This window comes from Procambarus clarkii, chromosome 5 (assembly GCF_040958095.1).
Source record: "Procambarus clarkii isolate CNS0578487 chromosome 5, FALCON_Pclarkii_2.0, whole genome shotgun sequence".
NCBI lineage: Eukaryota > Metazoa > Arthropoda > Malacostraca > Decapoda > Cambaridae > Procambarus > Procambarus clarkii.
The window spans coordinates 2,729,636-2,750,015 of NC_091154.1; the positions used below are offsets into that span (position 1 = coordinate 2,729,636).

General features: G+C 44.6%; 1 protein-coding gene across 3 annotated transcripts in view; it reads right to left on the reverse strand.

The window, feature by feature from the left end:
- Nucleotides 1–20,380, reverse strand: part of LOC123764317 (uncharacterized) — a 54,237-nt gene that overhangs the window by 27,908 nt on the left and 5,949 nt on the right. For all 3 annotated transcript variants that reach the window (XM_069338329.1, XM_069338335.1, XM_069338338.1), the window contains exons 5-9: nt 20,025–20,242; nt 16,860–16,987; nt 16,239–16,302; nt 7,873–8,066; nt 45–758 (exon numbers count right to left, since the gene is read on the reverse strand). In XM_069338329.1, the coding sequence (XP_069194430.1) occupies nt 45–758; nt 7,873–8,066; nt 16,239–16,302; nt 16,860–16,987; nt 20,025–20,242 (1,318 nt within the window). The remainder of the gene's footprint in view (nt 1–44; nt 759–7,872; nt 8,067–16,238; nt 16,303–16,859; nt 16,988–20,024; nt 20,243–20,380) is intronic.

Consider the following 20,380-nt stretch of genomic DNA (forward strand, 5'->3'; position numbering starts at 1 on the left):
AAGAGACAAGGTACCAAGTGTGGAAACTGATGATCTATACACACCTGCTCTGGAGAATAGCATCCTTCCTTGATAATTGCTGCAAACTGGGCAGGATAAGACCATATAGCAGCACAATCATCGTTAGAGTGGGATGGTGTAGCAGTGTGGCCAGTCAGCAGATCAGATGGTGCAGCAGGACAGTCAGCAGCATGGCTGAACGATGCAGTAATACGACCAACAGCATGGTGGGACGACGCAGCCGTGGAGTCAGCAGCAGAGTGAGACCCTGCATGGTCAGCAGCAGGGTGGGGCAGTACAATGGTATGGTCAGCACCGGCACGCATCGTAATGTTTAGGCCATGTCGCTTCTTGAAGCTTCTCAGCCAACCAGACGAAGCACTGAATAAAATACCTGAGGCCCCATTCTTTTTCTCAATGGCTGCCTGTAATTGTGTAGCCTTCTCAATGATGATGGTGCCATCGATGGGTATATTTTTCCTGTGCTGATTCTGTATCCAGAAATAGAGGGCATCCTCCATCTCTCTAAGATATGCTCCCCTGCAGGTGTTCACAGTCCTAGATGGATTATCTTCACTTATGACTTTTCTTGCCATATTTTGCTCTTCCTTGACGGCATGAGGATGGCATGTATTATATGGCTCTCTCTCTTCCTTCTCAAAAGGTTCAAAGGAGGCATGCCTTGTCTTCCTCTTTGCCTGGCGCTGGCCTGGAGATGTTGTCGTCGTCTTTAAAGCTGCAGCAAGAGGCCTACAGGGCTGAAAATGTATAAAGTACGTAAGATTCCATTAATGCACCAGAATACAAAATTTGAAGACATTTTATATGACCATTTCTGAGATCTTGCCTAAAAACAAGAATAGCTGTACACTGCTATTCTTGGCAGATGCCCTGTAATTGAAAATCCAGTTAAATAGTATGGGCTCTTTATACCTATGGCCAGAAGGGAGGAAGTTTCAGCCCCCCTCCACATAAACACTGCTAATTATTGGTGTAACAATACACTTATTTTGACCAATACTGATATCGTATTCCGATACATATACTGTACTTTGATACTATGAAAAGACCAATACACTGATGCCTGCTCTGAGCCTTAACCTTAAACTGCTCAGCATAAGGGGGTATAATTTAAAAAATATTCAAATTATGTAAAAATTACTTAAAAATGTTAAACAAATCTCCAACTTATTGGCTTCAGTGTCGTGAAACTTTCATAAAAATATTTTCAGAAATTGATTTTAGACGAATATTTAAAAAAAAAGCATTGAATGTAATGAAACGCCATTTTCTGGGTGAGACCCGGAGGCTCCCCGGAGCTTACTAGACTGATATGCTAATGTCAGACTTTGGCATCAGTCATGTGTATGGAGTTCTTATGGGCCTACCGGGAACCACGGCCAGAACCTGGCCCCCTCTAGAAAGGCATGTGGTAGCAATGGCCTATAGAAACCCCCGTGTGGTTGGAAGCATTCTATGTCTGCCATCGACCGAGTCAGGCACCCAGAAAGGTAAGCATCCCAAAACAAACAACTATTCTGGTGAAAATATTGCTACCACAAGCCGAACAAGTGGATAGAACTCCCCTAAAAGAAATGAGCAAACAACCATGACGTCACACGTCGCCGCGCTGCCGTCTGCGCAACCCCCCCTCCCAGCAGACCCATCCACTGGCGACCCAACCTTCAGTTCTTAAGCTGGATGTCAAAGAGCACGAAAAACACTGCCAACCGGAGAGAGGGAGGGATGCTGGGGAACCTTCGGGACTCACCCAGAAAATGGCATTTCATTACATTCAATGCTGGTTTTCTGGAGGGGAGCCCCATCTGCTCCCCGGAGCTACCTCACCACAGATAAGTAAAAGAGGGAAGGACCTGGGAGGCGGACGCCACACCCCCTAACCTAAAAACAAGACCACAGACGAAGGGGCCTCGTAGCCTGGTGGATAGCGCGCAGGACTCGTAATTCTGTGGCGCGGGTTCAATTCCCGCACGAGGCAGAAACAAATGGGCAAAGTTTCTTTCACCCTGAATGCCCCTGTTACCTAGCAGTAAATAGGTACCTGGGAGTTAGTCAGCTGTCACGGGCTGCTTCCTTGGGGTGGAGGCCTGGTCGAGGACCGGGCCGCGGAGACACTAAAGCCCCGAAATCATCTCAAGATAACCTCAAGATAACCTCAAGAAGAGAAAAAACCTGCAGACAACCCGGGAGACCCGAACCCCAGAACAGAAATGAGGGAAGGAAGGGAACCCGGGCAAACCAAAACGCGCCTGTGATCCCAGAGGCTAAGAAGCGCCGCGAACAGCGAAGAACCGCAACCGAACAACAAGGAAGCATCCCCAGCCTGACCAACCAAACAGCAACCCAAAGACCAAACCGAGGAGAAGAAAAAGAGACCACTCGGGCACTCAACCAGGACGGCACTGGAAACACAAGAGCAGGCAGGAGGGAAAATAACTCCCAAGACAGCAAGCGGAACGAAGAAGGAACAGCAACACCGACCACAAGCTGGAGCGGCTCTGCCAGCGCCACCCAAGACAGTACACGGTACCAGAAGACGGTCCCTTAACAACCCCAAAGGGAAAGACAAGACAACCCTATCAGAGACCGAAGAACCCTTCGCAGTGATAGGAAAACCAGAAGGACCGCCAGGACAAACCACACACAGGTAGGAGGTAAAGCACGGTGAAGCACGCAGGAGGGAGACCAACAATGCAGCCACCGGCGCCCACACAAGCGACGAGAAACGAGTTAAAAGCCGAGATGCAAGGATTCGAGGGGAGGAACAAACCAGCCCTGCACAGGACGGAACCGACCCGCAAAATGGAGGCAGAGCCGTGGGAAGACCCACAGAATCAAAACCAAAGAAAGCAGCAGGGTCCACCAAGGAAGGCCAAAACCAAAAGGAATGGCCACCAGGGAACCAGGAAACCCAACCCCAGCGAGCCGAAGGAACCAACCAGAGTGAGCAGAAACGTGCCGTCCTGGAGGAACCTCCCCCCCCCCAGCACCCCTAAAGGACCAACAAGGCCAAACACCGAAAAGCCAGGGCCCAGGCAGAGGCCAACGAGGACAGCGGGCACCACGAAGGAAAACGCGAAACACGAAACGAAAAACAGCAACCCTACCAACCCAAAGGAGCAGCGCAACCAGCTCCAGCAGGGAACAACGACTCTCACATCTTCGAGGGAGACCTGAGGGGAAACTACGCACGATGCAAACCGCAGGCAAACAAAAATGTACGGTCCGGAAAAGGAACAAGGAAAAGCTGGAACCAGGACTGGAATCCCAGCTACCAGACCCAAAAAGGGAAACCAGTAGGGCAGGAGCGGCGGACCGGAAGTCCACAACTTCCCCCAGACAGTGCAACACAGAAGCTTGCAGTGAGACAAAAAAAAGTGAAGGAACTCGGTACCAAAACGGAACACAGGGGCAGTCCAAAAGCAGGGAACTGAACTAGGACAGAGGCCCACCTCAGCACCCAACAACAGTATAGCCAAGAAGATCTGACCCAGAAGCACAGCCATGTGTAGCTTAGGAGGAGGAAAATGGGAACAAGCAAGGAAAAAAATATGAAAACGGACCAAGTAGCCGTCGGGAACGCAAAGGACCGGAACTTGCCCAAAACGCTATACGTATGAGTGGCTGCAGGTAATGGAAGTACTAGCACCAACAGCACGTTCGTATATCAACTGTGTAAGTACTATTCCTGAAGAAAAAGGCGAGTTTGAAATTTGAATGTGGAAAGTACACAACCAACCACAAAGTGTGAAGTGGGAGGACGCCCACACACAGAGAGACACCATGGACATCAGGGTGCAGCCAGGCACCGAAGATAGGCAAGGAAGAAGTGTCCAGAGCAGAGACCAAGCAAGGAAGGAGGACACAGAAGCATGGACCGAGAGAACGAAGGAGTGCCCAAATATAGGGAAAAAGACCCAGGTGCAAGGACAACCAGGAAAGTACCCCACCAAACGTCGAGACCCAGCACCTGGCCGACAGTCGCCAGACAGTACAACCTCACCTGCAGAGCAGAGGCACAACCCAGCCACAACACAGTCGAGCAGAGTAACATACCAGGAGCAACGCCAGAGGCCTGCCTGAAACACTATGTGCACAAAAGGCAGGAGGTATCGTATGTACCGGGACCTGAAGAAAATGTGAAGTCAAAGTTGAAAGACGTCCACAGGTGCGTGCCCAGCAGAAGACAAGGTGCAGTACAGAGGTGGAGAAGGCTCCACCCAGAGCCACCCCACTCCCAGAAGCAGAGAAACGAACGAAGCAACGTCCACACACAGAAAATCTAAAACACTGCAAAGGATGATTCAGTACTATAGGTTGTGTCCTTGTTTATGTCCGATATGAGGATGAGAAAAAGTACTGGAGCAAGCACAGTACCCTGGGGGACTGAGCTCTTCACAGTTGATGGACCGGATTATATTTTGTTGACTATAACACATTGGGTTCCATTAATGAGGAAATTGTAGATCCATCTGCCTATTTTTCCGGTAATTTCTTTTGAACGCATTTTATGTGCAATAACACCATGGTCACACTTGTCAAAGGCTTTTGCTAAATCTGTGTATATATTACATCAGCGTTTTGTTTGTCTTCCATGGCATCTTGTGCCATATCATAGTGGTCCAGCAACTGTGATAGGCAAGAGCGCCCTGTTCTGAAACCATGTTGTCCGGGGTTATGGAGATGCTGTGATTCCATGTATTTTGTGATCTAACTTCTTAGCACTCAAAGATTTTTATGATGTGTGATGTTAGTGCTATCAGTCTGTTATTTTTTGCTTCTGCCTTATTTCCTCCTTTATGGAGCGGTGCTATCTCTGCTGTTTTTAGTATGTACAACCTAAGTTCAACCTAAGATTTCTTCATTAAGAAAATGTGTGAAGTATGGGAAGAACTGCAAAGTTTTGTTGAGAAAACTCACCCAGATAAAGCTGTAGCAGGCCGTTGCATTGACCTTTTAAATGACAATGTGCTGTCTTACTACAGACAAGTATTAAAATGTAGGGAAAAACAAGTGCCTTTAGACAGATTGTTAGTAAGACAAGCAAGCAGTGAGCCACAAGCAGGTCCTAGTGTTATGCAGGCAAAATGTGCCAGAGTGTGCACACCAGAGAAGTCCTCACTGCCTGATGTTATAATGGAAGGAGACTCCCCTTCCAAACAGTAACACCTCTCCTCCTCCCTCCTCCTCACCATCTTCCATATGCCATCAAGAGTCATCAATAAAGGTAAGCTATAACATGTACATGTACATACAAGATATTTGGGCGTATTATGTATGAAATGTATTTTGAAGCTAATATTTTTGGGAGTGTGGAACGGATTAATTCCATATGGATTGATTAATAAATACTGTCTCCACTCGATCATCCAGACTATATGGGAAGGACCCCCAGCCGGATTATCACATTTTTCGGATAATGGTACTTTTTTACCTACGAGTCCAAAATTGACCATTTCCAACTATTTTTATACTACAAACAACATAATTTGAATTGCCTTGCCACATATAATTATTAAATATTCAACTAGAAACCTCAACTTATCTTGTTGGTGTTCGTCTTCTTGATTGATGCCACACATCTTGAAGTTAAGAATTCTTAACAATTTACGTAACCTATACTAACACAACACTAAAATTAACACTTAAAATTACTGTACAGTTCATTAAGCAAAGTTAGTTTTGACTGCCAGCTGCTGAAGCTTCACTGGTTGAAGGCATTTGGGTTGCATGTGAGGCCTCGTTTGTTGAAGGCGCTTGGCTTGCCTGTGACACCTCACTTGTTGAAGGCGCTTGGCTTGCCTGTGAAGCCTCACTTGTTGAAGGCATTTGGCTTGCCTGTGATGCCTCGTTTGTTGAAGGCGCTTGCTTGCGCCTCACTTGTTGAAGGCGCTTGGCTTGCCTGTGGCGCCTTACTTGTTGAAGGCGCTTGCTTGCGCCTCACTTGAAGGCACTTGGCTTGCCTGTGGCGCCTCACTGGTTGAACAACACGTAACTTGTCTTTAATTGCTAGGACAACCTTCTTCCTCTTAACACCTCCAGAACGATTGATGCTGCTACCAGACATAGTCTTGGCCAAAAATGTTCAAAGTTACTATGAAAATAAAAAGTTATTTAAAAAAATATTTCACTAATGGTGCAGCACTGTGTATAACACGAGGGACGGACGCACATGGGTTGAAACTCACAATATTTTCTAAGGAAACTTCAGCCTGTGCACATTGCTTTTAGGAAACTTATTTATTTGTTATTACATATTTACTAGTACTTATTTCATTTGTTTTTGGCTATGATTAATTGTTCTAAAATTAATGGTAATTCCTGTACCCAGGTGGTCCCTCCCGACGCTCCCCTCCTACCCTCCCAACACCACCCACCCACCCCACCCCTTCCTCCACCATGCGTCTAGAGCCACAGACGGGATTAATATGTTCTTGATTGTCCGTTGATTAATGTATATAGAAACACTGAGATAAGGACTGTTCCTGAGCAAATAGCCTGGATGTGTCACAAAGGAAAGGTTGATGATATTCTTGAGAGATATAAGAATTTTGCACCAAGACTGTAATATTTTGTTGAATTTATAACTAGGTCATAAAAGTATTTGTGTACGTCTGATACCATACTACTTGTGAAGGAGGAAATGTACATGTTTATCTCTCAGAATGTTTGGTAACAGGTTTATTGTTTGTGATGTGTGTCTATGTATGTACTAACACGTTGTACTGAACAGGGTGAGAATAGCTTGAGCTACCTCATCCCTTTGTGTGTATTTTACCTCAATAAACTTATTTCAATTTCAATTTCAATTTCAATACGGTATGGCCGAATTTTCATCCGGCCAAACCAGCTTTTATCCGGTTCCTGTGGCCATTTTGGCCGGATATTGTGATAACTTTATCCGATCACAATTTTGACCATATAAGGGCGTTTTCCGGATGTTTGAATCCCGGATAATCGCAGGGTTACAGTAATTACATTATTTCTTTTGGGAAAATTCGTTTCGGTTTGTGAATTTTCGGCTTACGCCCCTGTCTTTGGGAACAGATTAAATTCGAAAACCAAGGTATCGCTGAACAAGAAAATAACAAATTCTATATGATCAATGACTCAATACTTAATTTTATTAATTTTCCGTTTGTATATTACAATAAACTTTAACAACTGTATAAATACATAGGTTGGATGAACCAATGTAGCTGTAGTTGTATATTTGTTTCTGATGTAAAAGATTTGATGTCTTACAACCCAGCCCGTTTTGACTATTTCCTGTCCGTAACAAATGCTGTGGTTAACCTAAACAAAAGTGTCAGAACCCACACTACCCATCTAATCTACTGTAGCCGATAATTGTTATGACCTCGAAGGATCGCTATTGTGGAGTTTTTAAATTCCCGTAAACCACCACAATTTTTATGCCGGGGTCAACTGCGTTAGAAATGTAGTGCGTTTAGTAAGGGGGTCAGGTTGCATAAGTACACTGAGAGCACCTCACACCTCAAAGTTAGGAACCGATGCTTTACGGATACAAAGACAATTTGAATATTGGAGATCCTGCAGTACAGCTATGATCTCAACTCACAAACGGCGATCCTGGATTCGAATCCCGGCAGGTCAGAAATGGATGGACGTTTCCTTTCACCTAATGACTCTGTTTGCCCAGCAGTAAGTAGGTACCCAGGAGTTAAGCAACTGTTGTGGGTTGCATCCTGGGGAAAGTCAGTAGGTCAACCATAGAGTGACCTTGATACAAGACAAAGTACAGGCTTCCTGTCCCCCAACAACAGGAATTATTTGGAAGCTACCGAGGGAGCTTTACTCACATTACCCCCTCACTTGACAATCTCTCACCTCACTAGTGGTGCACTTTTTACATGCAAAGTTGGTGAAGTTAGTGTGTGTGTGGAGTGTGTCATCTCTACTGGTCTCGTCGTCCCCAACACACGAGGTACTGACATTGTCATCACTATGAGGTGTGTCTTCTGGGAGACCGTCTCCACCAAGTGACACAGAGTCCTCTTCCTGGTCATCAGCATCTAATGGTTCTGTTGGTAAATGGCTGGATTAAAAACAGGAGAAATTGTTTTGTGAATAAAATAATATATGTCACAGATGAGTTTTTTCTTTATTTTTACTAAAAATATTATATACACTGAACTTGCCAATAAAAGTGGAAAACTGTAGTTGACTAAAATATGTGAATATCTGTGACAAAAATATTTGTGGTCAGAGATTGGAAATTTTTCAGAGGAATGATTCTTGTGGCTGCAGGAAGTCCTCCCACACACATTTGATCTTCTTATAGCTGCCAGGTTTTGTCTGGCGGCTTAACACTTAAACCGCGCAGTACATACATACATATACAATGGGAGTAACTTTCCCGAAACCGCACAATACATACATATACGATTGAGGGTCTAGTGCACGATTTTAAATGCCCTGCGAGGGATAGGGGCAGCTATAGTCCAGCCAGACCCGATAGTAAACAAACGCGATCTTGAAAAAAAATCGTGGGTAACATATCCAGGTGTGAGAGCCTCAGTTCTGAGTGAGCCACCAAGGCTGACGCATGCAGCTTGAGCGCACAGCACCACTGTTCAGCTTTGTTCAGCTTGTGACCACAGCATCACCTAAAAATGTCAAAATATATATGAACATGCTATTATTTAGCGATGATAGTATTACAGAAGACCCTTGACTGTGATAAAAAACCAGCGTTGAATGTAATGAAGCGACATTTTCTAGGTGAGTCCCAGGGGCATCCTGGAGCTATCCAGGCTGATATGGATACCCCTAACTATTTTGCATCAGTTAATGTGGGTGGAGTTCTAGGCCTACCAGGGACCACGAGCCAAAACCTGGCCCCTCACAGAGGCACAAGGATCCAGAAAGGTAAGTGCCACAAAACAAATCCCTATTCAGGTTAAAACAATGAAAAATGCCAATGAGTGGATAGAACTCCCCAAAAGAAAAACGAGCAAACAAGCATGACGTCACCTGAGCCGCGCCGCATGTCTGCGCAGCTTTCCCCGTCCCCGAGAGGGGAAATGGGGGGCCCCAGACCCCCACGCCGGAGATTCACCTCTCATTTGAGAGGCTGGATATCAAAAAGGGGAAAAACCGCCGACCAGAGGGAGGGCAGCCGGGCAGCCTCTGGGACTCATCCAGAAAATTGCGTTTCATTACATTCAACGCTGGTTTTCTGGGAGGAGCCCCTACGGCTCCCTGGAACTATCTCATCAAAGACAGAAAGAGAAAGGGACTTACCCGGGAAGCAGTCGGTGCTCTACACCTCAACTCGAAGTTGAGACAACAGGCTGCAAGCGCCGACCCAAAGAGACACAGGCCCGATTAGGCCCAGGGACGTGCACGAGGTAGCGTGCAGCCAGGACCCTCTTCGATAGCCAAAAACCCCGTGCCCGAATGTCAACCCAAGACATGTTGCCAAAGATGGCAGCAAGAGCAGCAAACTTACGAACGTCGTGGGCACGGGGATACACCACAGGCTGGCTAGACTTAATAAGCATGCAGACGATGTGAGAGACCCGTCCCCACGAACAGGAAAGAAGGGAAACCGGATCAACCCAAAGCGTGTCCCCAGACACAGAGGCCGTGACTTGCTGCCGTCAGGGAACATATACGGCACGCATAGACGCGATAAAGCACCTAAATTATTAGGATTGTCTCAAAGCCCTCCAAATGTACTCACTAGAAAGAAGACGAGAGAGATATCGAATAATATACAAGTGGAAGATACTGGAGGGCCAAGTACCAAATCTACACAGTAAAATAACAACATACTGGAGTGATCGATATGGAAGAAAATGCAGAATAGAACCAGTGAAGAGCAGGGGGTGCCATAAGCACAATCAGAGAACACTGTATAAACATCAGAGGTCCACGGTTGCTCAACCCCTCCCCCACCCCAGCAAGCATAAGAAATATTGCCGGAACAACCGTGGACATCTTCAAGAGGAAACTAGATTGTTTCCTCCAAGGAGTGCCGGACCAACCGGGCTGTGGTGGGTATGTGGGCCTGTGGGCCACTCCAAGCAACAGCCTAGTGGACCAAACTCTCACAAGTCAACCCTGCCCCGACCCTGAAGCCCTCTCAGATGCTTCTCAAGCAGAGGGGGGGGGGGGGAACGAATGAACCACCGAAGGGGAAGAATGAGGGGGCACGGATGGAACCATGGCCAAAGCGACCACCCCCCCCCCCTGTCCGCGTCCCTAAAAGCAAAGCGGGGCAGTCTCGGGGCGTCCAGGGAAGCGACAATCCGAGCATGTTACAATAACCTAAATCTATCGTGCAATGCGGGGTTTCCCAGGGGCCCCTAAACTGGGTCTCCTAAGGGTTATATCAGGCAGGGTACTGCTAACCGGCACCCCAGACTACCAAGCAAACTGCTAAAACTGAACTGATGGGACGTGTCCACTCACGAGGGCGAAGCAGGGGGCGCCACCACACAAACGACCCTAATATAAGGGGAGGGAAAAACACAAGGCAGACCCCCCCCACCAGGCAAAAAGAAAAGAAAAACCTCACAAGAGTACAACATACCCGAAAAGAATAGAGCGGTCGCTGTTAAGGTGAAAACGAACTATGCAGTACCCCGTGCCCCACCAGTGCATTAACTACCACTTACCCCAAGGCAACAAGGAGGGGAGGGAACCCCCACACACTTGGGGCGGCCAAACGCCAAGCAGCAAAAGGCCAACAGAGGTAGATCCAAGGTGACTTGTGGAAGAGAACCCCAAGCCCCAAGAGCTGTACTTGCAGGGCACTTAGGGAAGGCGACCCTAAGCACACGCAGTCCGAGTACCTAAGAATAATACTCCCAGCTCACACGATCACTGTAAGAGCAGCACTGAAAACAAAGACAGCACTGAAGAAGACCGGAGCTGGAGCCACATGACCGTGCACGATCCCATCAGCCAAGGAACTGAGAGGTGGATCACCGATGCAGGGGCTCCCCTCTCCACCTCCCGAGGACGGGGGAAGCTGCACAGACATGTGGCGCAGCTCCAGTGACGTCATGCTTGTTTGCTCATTTTTCTTTTGGCGAGTTCTGTCCACTCGTTGGCATTTTTCGTTGTTTTAACCAGAATAAAGGTTGTTTTGTGAAGCTTACCTTTCTGGGTGCCTATACAGATCAATGGCAGATATAGAATGCTCCAAATCACATGTGCACTTCTATGGGCCATTGCTCCATGTGCCTCTGTGAGGGGCCAGGTTTTGGCTCGTGGTCTCCGGTAGGCCTAGAACTCCACCCACATTGACTGATGCAAAAATATTAGGGGTATCCATATCAGCCTGGATAGCTCCGGGAAGCCATAGGGGCTCCCCCAGAAATGACTAGGATTCTGATAATAGCAGGATTGTGATGATATTTAGCACTGTGCTCTATGGTGGGAGGAGTAATGCCTAGGGAGGGAGGGAGGTGGCGTCATCTTCTGACTGTGTGTGGCCACCTTTTATTAACTGGACTTACCATACCAGCTTAGTAGTTCACCATGGTGAACACAAATGTAGATACTTATATATAACATGTGTATAGAGTGTAATAACAGCAATAGGATTATGTTGGGAGCCTTCATTTTGGTGAGGGAGGTGCATCGTCTGCATGACATGTCATGTTGTTTACTGGTGGCCACTATGGTCTTTGGGCACCATACCAGCTTATTTGTTCAGTTATGTTGAATAAAACATGTAAATATTTATATATAATGTGTGTATATAGTGTAATAACACCACAAACAGTATTGTTGGAGGAGAAATATTAGTGTGTCTGACCTTGAACCAGTGAGGGAAGCAGCTGACTGTTTGTGTAGCAACACATAAGGGGCATAACTGGCCGACCCCTCACAGTGTTCAAGAGAGAACTGGATAAGCACCTCCAAAGGATACCTGATCAACCAGGCTGTGACTCATACGTCAGGGTGCGAGCAGCCGCGTCCAACAGCCTAGTTGATCAGTCCAGCAACCAGGAGGCCTGGTCGACGACCGGGCCACGGGGACGCTAAGCCCCGGAAGCACCTCAAGGTAACATCTCTTATTGCCTGAACTCACTATATGAGCTTAGATGTACAGATATGGTGAACAAAACATGTAGATACTTATATATAAATGTCTGTATATAGTGAATAAAAGCAAAAACAGTATGGTGGGAGGAGAATGTTGGCGAGTGAGGAGGTGAGGAAGGGAGTGTCGACCAGTGGCTGATTGGCTGGTGTGTGGCGACCACTCTTCGTTGCTTTTTGACTCACAATACCAACTTAGTGGTTCGTTATGGTGACCAAAACATGCAGATACTTATATATAACCTGTGTATATAGTGTAATAACAGCAAAACTATTTGTTTATTGTTTTATGAACATAATAATTGAATCGCATAATAACTGAATCATTAATATGCACACCATAATTTTGAGTACAGCGATGATTCACACAATTTATTATATAAATATGTCACACTACACGCTATTGAATAATATTACTGCAAAAAAATAAGAAAAAATCAATCAGACATTGAAATAATTAGGTAATAATATCTTTGTGGCAACTCCCACCTGTCAGCTGGGGAGTTGACACCTGAAAGATCCAAGTACCACTTATGCAGCTCTCGTCTGGCACCTGCTCTGTCAACACATCTTTTTTGCCAGACTTTCCCGCCCTACTGCGGCCAAAACATGCCACCTACGTTTTTTTTTTTTCCCCTGTGATCAGGGAACACAAATGAACACTTTTATAAGACAAAAGAATTGTTTGGATTTCATTTTGTTGCACCTGGCAGTGTTGCAGGCCAAAAAGCCCTTAGCGGTTTAAGGGTTAAAGCCATATATGACTACAATATTCACTCAATTTAACGGCCTCTTTTATACCGATCTGCCAGTAATAACGACCGATTTGGGAGACCGGTATTTAGAGCCTCATATAACGGTCTGGCAGTCAATATTACCGAAGGTCGGTATTGGGTTTGTTTTGGCATCAGGGGGTCCTCACATGGCAAGCAGGCCGCCTATCTCTATCGTCCCCTCCTTTACCCTCAATGAACCTCTCCCCCACACCCTCACTCCTGCTCTCCCCCACTCCTTCACTCCTGCTCTCCCCCACTCCCTCACTCCTGCTCTCCCACACAGCCTCACCCCCCCCCCACCAAGACCATTCTGGGAAATGGCTCAGTAGACTGCCAACCAGCCACAAACAGCCTGGAGAATCTCCATCTAATACAATAAAGCATTCATGAAACAAATATTTTATAACTTTTTATTATCCTAATAATATTACTAAACAAAATCTGCAACCAAAAATATAAATGATGATGTATATCCAGAACTTATTTAAGAAACATCTGGTTCACTGGGTCAAGTGTGTTAGGCTTAGCAGAGAGCCGGTCCCTTCCCCACCACCGACACACCTCCCCCACTTGCCCCCCCTACACCCATACACTCTCTCTCTCTCTCTCTCTCTCTCTCTCTCTCTCTCTCTCTCTCTGCTCAACTCAATACCCATCTCTCCCTCCCTCCCCCCTTCCCTCCCTCCCTCCATATCTCCCTCCCTCCCATTTCTCCCTCCTTCCATCCCTCCCTCCTTCCATCCCTCCCTCCCTCCTTCCATCCCTCCCTCCTTCCATCCCTCCCTCCTTCCATCCCTCCCTCCCTCCTTCCATCCCTCCCTCCTTCCATCCCTCCCTCCCTCCTTCCATCCCTCCCTCCTTCCATCCCTCCCTCCCTCCTTCCATCCCTCCCTCCTTCCATCCCTCCCTCCCTCCTTCCATCCCTCCCTCCTTCCATCCCTCCCTCCCTCCTTCCATCCCTCCCTCCTTCCATCCCTCCCTCCCTCCTTCCATCCCTCCCTCCTTCCATCCCTCCCTCCCTCCTTCCATCCCTCCCTCCTTCCATCCCTCCCTCCTTCCATCCCTCCCTCCCTCCCTCCTTCCATCCCTCCCTCCCGCCCTCCTTCCATCCCTCCCTCCCGCCCTCCTTCCATCCCTCCCTCCCTCCTTCCATCCCTCCCTCCTTCCATCCCTCCCTCCTTCCATCCCTCCCTCCCTCCCTCCTTCCATCCCTCCCTCCTGCCCTCCTTCCATCCCTCCCTCCTTCCCTCCTTCCATCCCTCCCACCCTCTCTCCATCCATCCATCCCTCCCTCCCTCCTTCCCTCCCTCCATCAATCCATCCATCCATCCCTCCCTCCACATATCTCCATTCTTTCCCTCCCTGCCTGCCTACCTCCCAGCCTCTTCCTGCCTGCCTGCCTGCTTACATTTCAGCCTCTCCATCCCCGTGTTACGACCCTGGGTTCCTTAGTTGGAAACCAGAGGTCAAATTGAGCTCTAAATAATTTACTTTACATTAATTGGTAGGACTGCTGATGCGTGTTTGTTCCTATCTTCCTTGCCAGACGTAAGACGAATCTTGTTTCTCACAGAGCATTCAGACTCTGAGCTTGTTGTTGACTAAATATAACACTGAACTAGTTATCAACTATTCTTAGAACTAGTAAAGTAACCAGTATTGTACGTCGGTGAAGATTTGTAATGTTTATAAGCTGCACGATCAGTTAGTTATCTTCCCGCCAACAACAACTGGAGAGAGCTTGGACTGGAGGCTCTTTCGGCCTTGTCCGGACTGCTGTGGTTGAGTCAACACCTCTCCTGTGTGGCTCTGTCTCCTCCTCCTCTTTCTCCTCCTCTTCCCTTACCTTATCCTGTGTCTAGTTTACAAAGCTAAGTACCGTGTTGCATGTACGTTTTCTACCATAAGTGTGTAGTAATGTGTATAGGCTACACTAGTGTTTATATTGCTAAGTTATCCTAAGGGGTCTCAGTGGAACCACGTGTGCTCAAGTGGTACCAAGCTACCTAGAGTCCTTGCTAGTGTCCCTTGCCTAGTAGACTTTACCCTAGCTTGTCCCAAGTGTAAGCCTTGTATCCTGTCTATGTGCACCAAGGTATTTAACGTAAGATAGTGTGGTCAAGTAGTTATTGTTATTAATGTATATGGGGGTTGTTATTAAGAGGGTTTAATAAATAAGTTAGTTTTTAAAGGAGTATCCATTCTTTCTGTGTAGAGGATCAGTGATTAACCTCTAGTATGACATATTTACTTCAAGCCACTACTTTAATATGGTTTTATGTTCTTATTGGGGGCCGGGCCTATCTGATCTCCGCTAATTTTGATACATCCTGATTCTAGCTGTTGGCCCTTCTCTTTAATACTCCATACCCCCCATAACAGCAAGCTAATTCATAACACCCCACCTGCCTGCCCATCCACCCACCAGTCAGCCATCACTGACACAATGAGTGCATTTGAAGCTGACATGGTGCACGGATGTTTCTTGATTGTGCAGATATGTACAACACAGTCACGGAATGAACACTCTAGCCTCTTAACAAATCAAAACAATGTGCCGTGAATCTGTGACATCACAGGGTAGAAGGCTCTAGAGTGGTGGACCAAGTGACAGTCTGTACAAAATATATCTTACCTGAATGTTACTTGGAAAAAAACAGACACTTAACTTCGGAAATACCGGAGCTCCGGAAATAACAACCAGGGTACAGCCCCATATAGGCCACTAAATCGAATGGATACTGTATTTAAATTCTCAGCCAAAATATCTACATGCTCATTGGCAAATCGCCAAACACACGACGAAACTATGACGTCGCTACAATATTTGAAGAAGTTATAATACCTTCTAACAAGTAATATAACAACCAGTATAACAAATTGTAACAACTTTCTTCACATCATAAAAACTTTATAACAAGCTGTAACAAGGAAACAATAGGGTCCATTACGCTGTGTGTTTGTAGGGTAATACATTGGCATTATATCAGACTAAAGGTATTGTATGAAAAGCAGCCAAGCCAAACATCAAAAAACTTTCATAGCCAATCACAGGAAATCTGAACCACTTTTCTGGACAGCTTGGGGTGGTAGGGATTAACAAAGGCAGCAATCGGGTTCAAAAGTGTTGCCATCACAGATGTAACACACACACACGCGCATCAAAGCAAATGTAAAGTAACAAAGTTTGCTAGTGGGAAGAAGAGGCCACAAGGATGGTACAGGATATACCAATGGGTACAATTGATTAGTTCCCGCAGGTATGGCCGATAAGTTATATACAAGTTTCTAATGGGGTGTGACTTATCAGTTCCTGGAGGTATAAGTGATTATTTACCATGCTAAATAACTCTTACTTACCTTCTTTTACTACAGGCAAGTCTCTGTTCACACAGCTCTCCAAGCTTTGACAAATGTTCGCTCCCTGAAAGTCATAAAATTGGAACAATGACAAAATTAGGGACATATGGTTTGATTACAGTTTTGAGGTCAAGAAGAGTCTTATCATTAAACCCTCTATCATGCAATAAGCATTATAAATGAAGTTTCACAGGGCACATCCGGTCCCACGATCGTCATCGCCCCTAAATCAACAACAACAACCCGGTACGCAATAAATTTTAAGGACATTGCATTATGTCTCCTTAGCTTAGTATATGTAAAGAGAAATTTGAAAGTCAAGATGGTCGCCATCAGACCAAGTTTGGATTCTTGTCTGATCCCAAGACATAAATCTTGGGATTTATGTCATAATGACATGGATTTATGTCATTAATAAAGCTACACACGAGAGGTTTAGTTCAATTGCAAACATCTGGCAAGTGACATAATTAATGATAAACTTGCTACATTTCTGTCACAGTTTGCACACACACACACATATTGGTACATATAGAACACATGTTGGCCCACATGTTGGCCCACAGCACCAACTCTGAGGATGCCGGCTGTTGACACCTGAGAGACCCAAGTACCACTTACCACACATTCTCCCATTTTCGTTCTTTTTGGCGATTTGTTAGGCTGATCAGACTTGCGTTTGAATAACGTGTAATTTTCATCGCGCACCTCCAAAGTCTTCTTTCTCAGCCGGGAAGAGAGTGCCACATCTACAAGAATATATTACAGTACAGTACCCTAGTTAAGAAATACATACTTTGTGATTATTTTAATAAAATATGTATAAAGATAATGTACCCCCATCCCACCATTACAGTACGGTGTCTTCCTCAAAGTCTCTTTCCTCTCCTTCCCCACACCAGTCCTTACTTCAACAGAGTACAGGTACTATATAGACAATTATCATCATTTTATAATTATCATAAATTTATGTAATTTTATGTACACAGACACAGAAAGTGCCAGATTTACCTGGCACTTTCAACTTCACCATAGGAGCCCTGCAGGCTTAAGACAATGGACCCTTAACCCTTAAACTGCGCATGACGTATATATACGCCCTTAGTAACATGTCCCACCGTGCGCATGACGTATATATACGACATTGGGTGACGGGCACGATTCAAATAACCCTCGGCTACACGGGGTTCACATTAGCTTCCTCAGGGCTCTTGTAAACAGACGCCATGTTTAAAAAAAATTGTGGACAATATTCTCTGGTGTGAGAGCCACAGTACTGTGGGAGCAGCCAAGGCTGGCACACGCAGCATGAGCTAACACTATTGCTGTTCAGCTTGTGACCACAGGATTGCCTCAAAATGTCAAAATAAATATGTAACTGCTATTATTTAGTGATGATAGTATTACAAATGACCCCTGACTGTGATAAAAATGACCAGGATTGTTGTGATAATTAGCATTGTGTGGGAGGAGTAATGCTGAGGGAGGGAGATAGCGTCGTTTACTGACTGTGTGGCCACCTGTTATTGTCTGCATTCACCATACCAGCTCAGTGGTTCTCTATGGTGAACACAAATGTAGATACTTATATATAATGTGTGTATTAGTCTAATAACAGCAAAAGGATTATGTTGGGAGGAGCCATTTGGGTGACGGAGGTGACGTCGTCTGCATGACTTGTCTAGCTGCGTAGAGGGTGGCCACTATGATCTTTGGGCACCCTACAAGCTTAGGTGTACAGTTATGGTGTATACAACATGTAGATACAGTACTTATATATAATATGTGTGTATAGTGTAATAACACTACAAACAGTATTGTTGGGGGAGAAAGTTTAGTGCGTCTGACCTTGAATGAGCAAGGGAGACAGCCGCCAGCTGACTGTGTGTGTAGCTATGTCTCTTAGTGCCTGAACTAACTATATCAGCTTAGTTGTACAGTTGTGGTGAATAAAACATGTAGATACTTATATATAACGTCTGTATATAGTGAATAAAATAAAAAACAGTATGGTGGGAGGAGAATGTGGGCGAGTGAGATGTTGTTGAGGGAAGGAGTGGCAGCAAGTGGCTGGCTGGTGAGTGGCAGCAAGTGGCTGGCTGGTGAGTGGCGGTCAATCCTCGTTGCTTTTTGACTCAAAATACCAACTTAGTGGTTCGTTAAGCAGATACTTATATATAACCTGTGTACAGAGTGCAATAACACCAAAACTATTTGTTTGTTGTTTTATGAACATAATAATTGAATCACTAATATGCACACCATACTTTTGAGTATAGCGATGATTCACCCCTTTTATTATATAAATCTATCACACTACACACTACTGAATAATATTACTGCAAAAAACTAAGAAAAAATCAGAGACATTGAAATAATTAGGTAATAATATCTTTGTGGCAACTCCCACCTGGCAGCTCAGGTGACGCTGACTGCCTCTGACGACTGCTCTGTAAACGCTTACATTCTGGCAAACATCCTTGGCCTATTGAGGCCAAAATATGTCAACTACGACTTTTTTTTTTTTCCTGTGCTCAGGGAACACAAATTAACATTTTTAGAAGACGAAAAATAATTTTATAATTTTTTCTTGCACACAGGTGGTGTAAATCTCCTCAGGACCCCTTAGCAGCTTAAGGGTTAATATTTACACTGGTCCATTCACAATCTGCGATTACCTTCTGTGTACCAAATGCTATATTCGACTTACTCCCAGTTTATTTGTGAACTCTTTTTATTTTTAGCATGCACACCATGATGTAGGGCTTGTAATTAGCTACACCATTGAAGGGTTCATCTGTGCAAGTTTTAAACACATGCATACAATCATATAGAAGTTATTTAAACTCCCAAGAGTGTGGTTTACATATGGTAGGTGTGTGTAATAAAGTGGAAGGAGTATTTAGAAACTGTTCAAGTAGATGTTTTGCTCCTCCTCCCCCCTCATCACCATCTTCCATACGCCATCAAGAGCCCTCCATAAAGGTAAGTGAAACTTTGGTACTATATATTGTAGTTAGAAAAAAAATTGTATTCAGTATAAAATGTATTTGTATGTTAATATTTTGGAGGGTGGGTAACGGATTAATTCAAATCCCTCTATTTCTTATGGGAAAAATCGCTTCGACTTACGATCCATCTCTGGGAACGGATTAGCATCGTAAGTTGAGGCGCCACACACACACACACACACACACGAAAAAAAGAAAGAGAGAGAGAGAGAGAGAGAGAGAGAGAGAGAGAGAGAGAGAGAGAGAGAGAGAGAGAGAGAGAGAGAGAGAGAGAGAGAGAGAGAGAGAGAGAGAGATATATATATATATATATATATATATATATATATATATATATATATATATATATATATATATATATATATATATATATATATATATATATCAGATGAGAGATATTTGATAATATATATATATATATATATATATATATATATATATATATATATATATATATATATATATATATATATATATATATATATATACACATATATATATATATATATATATATATATATATATATATACACATATATATATATGTAGACATGGGTATCAATTATGTTGTTATAGTAGTGATGAGTTCTACATGGGTATCAATTATGTTGTTATAGTAGTGATGAGTTCTACATGGGTATCAATTATGTTGTTATATGTGGGTATCAAGTACATTATGTTGTTCAACACATGGGCATTTAAAGGGCAGTACACATTCTATACATTTAAAAATTTTACAACAGTAGAACCTATTAAGATTGGGCAATCAAACTACCTGACTGAGAACTGGTGTCCAGATGGCTGACCTGTTGCACTGGGCTCGAATTTTTGCTGGAAGAATTAGGCAAGCATCGAGACGCACGTGTTATAGGCCTATCATTACATGACTGGAACACTTTATTTGTAGATATCTTGCTCTTTAAATATGGCTGATGTTTTTGAGATAAAAAGCCAGTGTCATCATCACTTCCGTGCTTGAAGAATGGGTCAACCCTGTAAAAAAAAAAAAGGCAATATGGTTATTATTATAATCAATGTTATAAATAAATTTGGTCAGAATATTAACAGGCATAGACATTAAGAAAACAAGACTGCAATTGCATTATTTGGTAAGTAGGAAGATGATATGTG